The following is a 9,314-nucleotide window of genomic DNA, read 5'->3' as shown; positions in this document are numbered from 1 at the left end:
AAGAGTGTTGCTGGAAGTGAGCAAAGTAGGTGCTTGCAAAGAAAACCGAGAAAGCCATAGCAAGCCAGACTTCTTTGGTTCTACTATTCACTCAGTAACCCCCTTTTTTTTCAGAAAACAAAAAGGGAAAGATACTGTTTAAACAAACAAACAAAGTCTCCCTTCAGGGCTTGGTGATTAGTAAGCTGTAATCAGTCGTCCTTTGTCCATATGTATTAGAACTTCTGCTCATTACCTGCTGCTGTAATAATTTGTCCTAGCTTGAAAACTGCAGGTGGGAGGCTTCCTTTGCACCCAAACATAGATCAGTTCTGTCCTGCATTGCAGACTTTATTCCCTCAACAAGTAAAAACATTGTAGAGTACTTTTGCCTTGCTTATTCTTTCTTTTTCCCTGTGGCACATGGGTTCCTTGCTGATTTGTAGAAGTATGTTTCATTGCACAATGACATTAATTCTGAAGCATGAACATAAACACTTCGTCTGGCTGTGCTCTTTATGAGCAACGAGAACATCCTATTAGGAATTCGCAGAATGTAAATGTCAGAGGCTCATAACTGTCAAATCAACCCAATTTATTTCTGAGCACTCCAAGCCTTTGCTTCTTTCAGTGACAGCTTTTGCCCAAGCCATGACAAGAAAAAGTCGTAATGTTTTAATCATGAAGTCTATTTTTTCCCTATACAGTGGTATGGGAAAGCATTTTTGTGTAAAACTTATGTGAATAATTATTATTAGCCTGTGGGGAAAATGCAATCACATAAAATCCCAACATGAAAAGGAGAAATTTTACAGTCATATTTGACTGAAAATGAGGAATGAGAAGTAAGACTGCTGTGTTCATGGGTCTGCCCGCGTGCATCCCTTTGTGTTCCCCTTCTTACAAAAACATGCAGGGAACGTCTGCATCCATTATGGAGATGTTACTTAGATTATTACTTACACGTGATCTGTAGTTAGGCTTTGCTTAATTCTTTATTTTCATATTTAATCATCAATGCATTTTTAAAAGTTTAGAGCCTATAAAAATGTCCTGAGATTGTGCAGTAGAAGTGCCCTGCAGAAGGGTGGTGCTTTGGAGAGAGAGACTTGACAGAAAGCCCCACCTGAGCTGTGGCATACAGATGGCAGGAAGAAAAGTTGCCCCAAGCAGAGTTTGATAGAAACGGAGAAGAGCAGAAGATCAAAAGGGCTCATGAAACCCATCAGCACTTGTGTTTTTCCAGCTGAACTTTGGCACCTGATGCTATGGTGAAGTAAGAGGTTAATGCCTCACAGTTTCTAGACCGTCTCTCCACTCGCTGGGTGCTGCCCTATATCTGGAGTTAATGTATGCCAGCTTAGTTCTTGCAGTCCAGAGACAGCCTGAGGTATTGGCTAACACCTGGTTTGATAATATTTTAAACTGCAGTGCCATATAGTGAACTGCAGTATCTCACGACCCACATGCAGTAGTTTTTGTTAAATCTAATGGAAAAAACCCAAACACCTGTGAGCAAAAGAGCTGGGGTGGTACCCTCATAAATCACTTTAGGTCAACTACTCAGAATTTGTCTGGAGATTACCATAGTTAGCATGATAGGGAAGTCTAACATGGAGATGGACTTTTGAGGAAGGAAGCTGCTTTATGCTTGTAATTTTAAGAATTGTGTTTATATGCAAATGCATATGCATGCTATCCAGCCTTCTAGTAGGTGTTTTTTTGGTGACTGTCATCACTATCTTCTCTTTTTATTCTTTGTTAAGGGAAAGCAAACCCACAGGCACAATCTTTTTTAGTACAATGCTTGAAGATTTGTTTAGTTATAAAAAGCAATTTCAGCAGCATTTTGTTCTGTTGCATTGTTCTTGCCAGCTTTTGAAGAGGAGATATTTAACAGTTGGATATTAAAGTACATGACGAGAAAACAAGGTCAGGTCATATTTGAAGCCAGTCACCTGTGTAAATTAGTCAGTGTTACCTAAAATTGGTTCGCTTTAGAATCAGATATATTCTTGTATTTTGGCTTTCTTCTTTTTCCTTTCTCTTTTTCTGTTTCTAGAGCTCTTTGCTCTAGAAATTTGCATAAGATGATTATCCTAATCTCAGACAATACTTGCCTACCCTAAAACTTAGTTTACTCTAACTGAACACAACATTTAATTTGTACTTGAGCACTGACATACTTTAAGATCTTCACCAGAAGTGCCATGTCCTGTCCTTTCCCATCTGATTGTGACTGTGTCTAAGCCATGTGCTTTCTTTTATCTTGTTATGTCTTTTCCTTTATCAGGGGCTCTTCCTTCTCTTTGCAGATTAGTGGATACCTCAATCTGCTGGCCAACACCATCGATAACTTTACACACGGCCTGGCAGTAGCAGCCAGCTTCCTGGTTAGCAGAAAGGTAAGGTTTCTGCCACCAGCTGTGTACTGAACTGGAGAGCCCTGTTCTTAACTGTGATGCAACATGCAAAAAACCCAAAGATGTGAGGAGTTCCCTCCTATTTTCTGGAAGTTTCTGAGAAAATGGAGACTACAGTAAAAGGCAACCCTATCCTGAGCCTCTGATGCAGAGCTTCTTCAAACTTGGGACATGTTAGTCATTTGTACTGGCATTAGGAGAAGGGTTAGCTCATCTACCCTTTTGTTGGATAGTTCTAACCTCTGAGTAACAAGTCTTAACTTGGAGAAAGGGGCCTTGACATGCTGCTGAAAGTTTCATCTCAGAGCTGGGGGACTGTTTCCTAATCACCTTTTCTCCTCTGCTACAGGTTGGATTCCTAACCACAATGGCCATTCTTCTGCACGAAATCCCACATGAGGTGAGACGGTTTTGTATCCTGCCATCATGAGGGATTACAAGGGTGCTTCGTCTACTAATAGGAGGGCTGGGTCTGGTTAACATTTTCTTGTCCCTTTGAAAGCTGCTCCCTCTGGGAGACTGGCAGCATGGAAAACTAGAAACAGTCTTGAAGCACTGATCTTGTTACGGATGGCCTTTGTGACTGAGAATGTTCATATTCATTAACTGTCAGCTCTTGGTTTTCTTAGGTTGGAGACTTTGCAATCCTACTTCGGGCTGGCTTTGACCGCTGGAGTGCAGCCAAGATGCAGCTTTCCACAGCTCTGGGGGGGATTCTAGGAGCCTGCTTTGCAATATGTGCTCAGTCACCAAAAGGAGCAGGTAAGGCTCCCTGGGACCTCTGTAGGAGTAGGAGAGGGGGGCCTATCATCCCCATGTGTGTATCTTCTTTCCCTTCTCTGTTCTCTCCCATGGCTTTGTCTGAATAATAACAAAAGCTTTCTGTATTTGTGCAGGGGAAACGGTAGCCTGGATCCTCCCTTTCACTTCTGGAGGATTTCTGTATATTGCCTTGGTAAATGTTGTGCCTGATCTCCTGGAGGAAAAGAATCCTTGGTAAGTGCTCCCTTCTGTTCTGCTGCAGCAATTCTTGCTGCCAGGGAGCAGGGATGTAACCCTTCCCCATGCCTGTTCTGGGAGCACATGAATGCCAGTTTTCCAAATCCCATGGATAAGGCTGGAATCTGGATAGACTGCTGTGCTAGCTATTGCGTTTATGGGACTACAAAGACCCTATAAAACATGAGAACCTTCAACTGGGTCAGTCCCAAAGATTGTGCTAACGCAGTATGTAGCATGACCGGCTAGAGCAGGTTGCTCAGAAAGTAAGGTGACCTGTTCCCCAGTCTGTCTTGTAGCTTCTGGCATGTACTAGTTTAGGGACTGTCTGAACCAGGGCCCCATAGAGGGGTGTGTCTGATAACCACACGTGAACCTATCCTTCACATGCTTCTCTCATCCCTTTTTGACCCTATCCATTACTTTGGGCTTCTGTGAACTCCCCTTGGCAGCAAGTTTGCATAGCTTGACTGCACTGTGTTAAATGATGCTTATTATTTGTTTTTTAGCCTCTTGCTTATTAATTTTGGTTAGATGCTGCTGTGTTGCTGTGTGAGTAGAAAATAATAGTTTTCTTCTCTTTATCATTCAGCATTGCATAGTGTGTTATTGTATCCCACCTCAGTCGTCTTGTCTTGTACGCTGGTATATATATTCTGGTATATTTGGCCTCCCCTCATTTGTATTATTCTTGTTTCTTGCAGTCTGATTAAGGCTGTAGCAGGTCCAAATCCAGCTGTACCACAGTAAAGGCCCTGTCAGATCTGCTGGCAGAGCTGCCCCTGAATGTTCCCTCTTATTTCAGTTGTAATGGGACAGGTAACTTCAGTAGTTTAAGTAAGAAGCCTTGGCTCACCTAGTTCATTTTGACTGAAACAGTTAAGGAAGTGCTCAAAAAACAGCTCCACAGTTATATCTGAGGAGGCAGAAGCCTCTGGTGGAGAAATGTTAATGACCAGTTGGGAGCTTGCTTTTGGGTTGGTAACTTCTTGTGCTGGCAGAGCTGTTGGCAGAGTATGCAGAGGTGGTAGGTACATAGTCACGTCAATCCAGCATAAAGCTGAGATAGTGCTAAAAGAATGGCAAAATTCATCAGTTTTATTTTCGTAACTGCAGTTGTTAGCTGGATGAGGTCGCTAAAGTGTCTGTGAACATGCTGCACAAGTGCTGGTTCTCTTGTGAGAGAAAGGACAGGAATATATACCTGGGTATCTGCATGACTGAATCAGCTTAAATTGGTTTTGAAACCTGAAGTTGGGCCTTGTGGCTGAGTGGAACAAATACCTGTCCGTTTATAGACAGCTTCTTTGCTTGGGGTGCTGGGAAGGAGTCTTCTCAGCTGTGTTAATGGCTTCATACAGCTGTTGCATTCTCCTTGTGGTAGATTTGGAAGGGCAAAGAACAAACCGTTTGTGAGCCTCTACACTGCTGCCTATTGGGATTGGTCTATGGCTGCTCCTAATTTTGCTGTTTCTTTCCCAGGAACTCCCTGCAGCAAATTCTGCTCCTGTGTACAGGCATTACAGTCATGGTGCTACTCTCGCTCACAATGGAGTGACCTCTGCGCAGGCCTCATGATGCCTCCCAGAGCCACCACAGTGACTCTGAGCTGTTACAAAGCAATAAGGAACACTAATGTTACTTCCTATGTGTGTGCGTGCAGATCTGGCTGCTAGTACGAGAAGCAGGTGAGAAAGAGGTCTGGGCGTGCAGGACTTCGTTCCCTGGCTCTCCTATCCCTGTTCTGCTAAAAATCCACACATCAGGGCTGCCGGGTTTTTTGTTTGTTTGTTTGTTTTGGTGTTTCTTTTTTTATGGAGCAAAAGATACAGTAAGCAGAAATGAACTGAACAACTGCTGCACAGCAAATGGACAGTGTTTCATTCGGCTCATTCTGATGGAACTGCACCTCCCAAGCTCTTGTGTGAAAACAAGAGGCGATTCCTGTAGCTGATGAAGAGGAAGAACTTTTCTTACCACTCTAAGGGCTGGAGGCAGAACAGGGATGGCAAAGCAACAATAAACTAACAGCTTTAGCCAGAACTCCCGACCCGTGAGAAGTTACGGTGCTATGAGATAGAGGGGAAAGGACCCTTTCCAACTTGATCTCCAGCTTTTCATTGACATCACTTGTTCCTAAAGGTAGTATTAGCCTCAACAGTCCACCTCTTTGCTCTGTTTTGTATTTGTTTATGTTGAAATTGAGCCAAAAGCTTGAGGCACTTTAGGATAGGTCACTACAATTGAATGGCTCAGCTTGGAGATAACTTGCCTCAGCTCTAACCACTCCAGTTGCCAGCACAGCCTAACTGTTTATCTGAAAAATGGTCAGTAAATGTTTCTTCTATTGCCATACTATCGGTTCACCTATATCTGGAAGGAAAGCCATGTAGTTGTTGCAACTGAGCTCCCTCTCCTCATAACCATTACCTGAGCATGGCTCTGAGCCTGATCTCGAGACCCAACTCACCCACCGTCTGCCCCACACCACGTTTCAGAGCTCTCTTGAGGTGTACCATGTTAGCCCTGCCTGGCATGCTACAGCAGCCCTAGACTGTCATGGCAGAGGTCTGGGCAGTTTGGGCAATAGTTGAACGCTACAGCCCGGTCAGCAGCCGATAACCCCTGGTTAGCTTTTCCTCTGTTCAGTGTAGACTATTTAAGAGCATGCTATAACCAAAAATATAGATGGTAGCCTATTTCTGGGCTTCTTACCTCACAATGGAGTTAGTCTGGGGATGAATGGATAAGAAATAATACTGACAGCCCTTAAAGGAAGGGGCACAGCAGCAAAGAATACTGGAGGGAGGGGGAAATGGGGAAGGGTGAAACTGCTGGTGAAAAGACTTTTAAAAATGGGTCTGGAAAAGCTGTGTGCTAAGTAAGGAGAGAAAGGGATATGAAAGGGTGACAAGAAGTATGCTTTAAGAGGAGTTTTCTGTTGTGTGACACTTGGGATAAAATTTTTGGTAATTTGAGACCACTAAAAACAAATGACATTTCTAGTGCTTTGCCCACATCCCAGCTCATGGGGCTGACCAGGCCATCGTTCCACAGGGTTGTTTTGTTGCCACAGAGATGTGCACAATTACTAGATCATCCCTTCTGCAGAGCTTATCCTCGCTTTGCTTAAATCTGTTTAAAAACAGGTCTAATTGAACTAGCAGAATCATTGGACACAAAACACAATTCGCAACAATGCGAATTGCACCAACTCAGCTCTGTCTTTAAACAGCTTTTGTAAATCAGTACAGCTCTCCAGTCTGCACAGGGCCTTACAAGAGGGCTCATCCCTTGAGAGGGCGATTTGGGTCAGAGCAACGAGGCAGGTATGCTGCCCACAGCAGAGGCATTTACTTCCCTAAGAGATTCCTGAACTGTTGACACATTTCTTTTTTTATGACAGCTCCTGTCCTACTTTTCAGAGGGCGCTGGAGAGCTCATACTTGCAGTTCTCTCTGCCCAGGAACTGCTGGCTAAAACTTTTTCAGCTTTCCTTACCCCAGGCTTACATTAGTAACTAGTTTCACTGCAACAAGGAGGGAGGCTTAGTGCAATTTTTCTATTCCTCTTTACAAAGTTGCCTTCCTTTGCCAACTACTCCCTCTATCGTTCAATTGTCACAAAGTCTGAAGGTAGCATCTGCTTCCTGCTTTCCTGGAAGGAGGATTAATCTGATTAGCCTGCAGGGACTGGGGGAGTATGCTAACCCGCTAGTTCTAGCTTTGGAGTGTGTTTTTCCTCTCCCCCCCTCCTACCCTCCCCCTCCCCCAGGGACTGAAGCTAAGCGGACCCTGTAGTAGGGCTCTGGAGGAAGCGGGTTTGCACAGAAAGATGTGCCTGCTGTTTCCCAAGATGTCTTTCTCAAAGTGAGGCTGGCATTTAAGTTGAGGCGTTGCCAGGTGAGTGCCCGTGAGTTGGCGTTGTTGCATCAGCACTGAGCCTTGCCAAGACTGAAAACCACAGTCAGGATTTTGTGCTCAGCGTTCAGGAATGTGAAGTGGGTGACACTGAAGAAAGAATTTCTGAGTTGTTTTTCTTGGCTGCTACCACAGGCCTGGACAGTCTGCGGTTCTTGGGAAGACACCCTGGTAGGAGGTAGCATGGGGCTTGTGGGAAGGAGGAGCTTGTTAGTTTTCCACTACATCAGCCCTGGGGCTGAGGATGGAGAGCCTTGGGAGGAAATGGAGCATCGCTCCACCACATTTGTCACTTTTGGAAATGCAGAGAGAATCATATTTTCTAGCTCTATTTTTTCAGCTGCTCTTATGCATTTTCCCCCTTCATCTGTATTGGTCTGCTCTGCATGGAGACAATAGAGATGAAATAAATGGTTTCCTGTGTGGGTTTGTGTTTTTTTTTGTTGAAGCTACTACTTTTCATTGAACTACGAATTCAATTCAAATTTCATTTGAATTACAGAGCACTATCCCTGAGTCAGTCTGGAGAAGTCTGGGCTCTGTCTTGCCCTCCTTTCTTTCACAGACTTTTCACTCCTCAGACTTTCACAATTGGAAGAAAAGGTTCTAATCCAGTTTCCTGTTCCTGCTGCTGTGGCACTGTGGGCCAGGAGCAGTGTGGTCTGATCATAATTCTTGGCTGCTGGTCTGGGTTCCCTGAAAAGCATCACCAAGTGAGTTGCTCCTCTTTGAGGGGAGAGCTTGCACGGTAACTGACTATCCAGAGAGTTTTGCAACCATACTTTGTTGTGATCAGTGGTTTTTTTAATCTAAAAACCACAAGGCCTATCTGATATCAATTAATGCTACGCTGGTTACCTGCCATGTGGGACAAAGGCACACTCATCAAACACTTTATGTAGGAATTGCCCAGAAAGGACTAAGGGGATTTTCTCTACCCTTCAAAAACACAAGTTCAGAGCGTGTCTTATGCAACTCTTCATTTGAAAGATTTTCAGCCTATGAATACCAAATGGTAGTACATGGCTCTCGGTTCTTACTGGAAGTCTTAAGAAGAAGGAAAACCGTAACCCAAGAGCTGGAAGAAGGTGAAGGCAGGTAGGTGATCAAGGGCATGTTTCATGGTCTGGGGGCTTTGCCAGCAATGTATATATCGGAATCCCTGTCCCTGGCTTCGCCATGCTGCACTTTTTGGTTGTGTTGGTACCCCTGCCTATGGGGCTGTGCTGTGGGCCTCCCTCCCCTATCCCTTTTTCCTTCTCAAAAGTAATCAAAAATAGCATGGATTAATCAGCCGCGTGGTTCACAGGCTCCACAAAGAGTGGCTCTGACACAATTGCAGTAGCACAGAGGGGAGAACAATTGGAAGGAGTCTCGTACGTGGGAGCTTTCAAAGGTGATTGTCTCGCCACAGCCCATGTCTTCCACAACTATAGTCTGAGGAACTGATGTAGAGAGTAGGGTGACATAATAGGATTGCAGATTTAGGAAACGTGAGTATTCAGATTTTTCCAGGAAAGAGCTGTTATAACTGAAGGATTTTTCTGTGTTATCTAGAGCAGCTGACTGTATTTGAAAAGAATTTTTCATTCTTGATGTGGAAGACTTAATTTAGCTGGTATGTGTAAGAAAATTCTTTTGACAGCAGCCCTTTCAGTTTGTCTGCCTTGAAGGCACTAATGTGCAGCTGCATGGATGGTAATCCTATCTGTCCAGTGTGAACTGCTGAAGAGGATCTTGTGGAAATGTGGTTAAAATAAGCTTTATCTGTGGTTGCTGGGTGTTTCCACCAGGCATAGTGCTCTGGGGAGAGAAATAGTACTCTGTTCTGGGCAGGATCCCTGGGAGAAGTGCTGGGGAGGGCATTTAAGTTGTGCTCATGGTGGCTGAGAGAGTGCAAGAAGTGACAAGGGGGGGGAAAGGATCTGGATCTCCTACAGTTGAACAGTTGCTTCTGGGAGGCAATTTAAAGTACTTTTAACAAACAAAACTA

The 9,314-nt window shown here is 44.2% G+C and overlaps 1 protein-coding gene across 1 annotated transcript in view; it reads left to right on the top strand.

Moving 5' to 3' along the window:
* Nucleotides 1-7,746, top strand: part of SLC39A13 (solute carrier family 39 (zinc transporter), member 13) — a 16,240-nt gene extending 8,494 nt beyond the window's left edge. The window contains exons 6-10 of the mRNA XM_009329710.1: nucleotides 2,295-2,384; nucleotides 2,752-2,802; nucleotides 3,032-3,164; nucleotides 3,299-3,398; nucleotides 4,884-7,746. Coding sequence (XP_009327985.1) covers nucleotides 2,295-2,384; nucleotides 2,752-2,802; nucleotides 3,032-3,164; nucleotides 3,299-3,398; nucleotides 4,884-4,959 — 450 coding nt within the window. The 3' untranslated portion in view covers nucleotides 4,960-7,746. The remainder of the gene's footprint in view (nucleotides 1-2,294; nucleotides 2,385-2,751; nucleotides 2,803-3,031; nucleotides 3,165-3,298; nucleotides 3,399-4,883) is intronic.
* Nucleotides 7,747-9,314: the final 1,568 nt, after the last annotated feature.

This window comes from Pygoscelis adeliae, unplaced genomic scaffold (genome assembly GCF_000699105.1).
Source record: "Pygoscelis adeliae isolate BGI_AS28 unplaced genomic scaffold, ASM69910v1 Scaffold117, whole genome shotgun sequence".
In the NCBI taxonomy this organism is placed as follows: domain Eukaryota; kingdom Metazoa; phylum Chordata; class Aves; order Sphenisciformes; family Spheniscidae; genus Pygoscelis; species Pygoscelis adeliae.
This window is presented reverse-complemented; position numbering and strand designations above follow the sequence as displayed.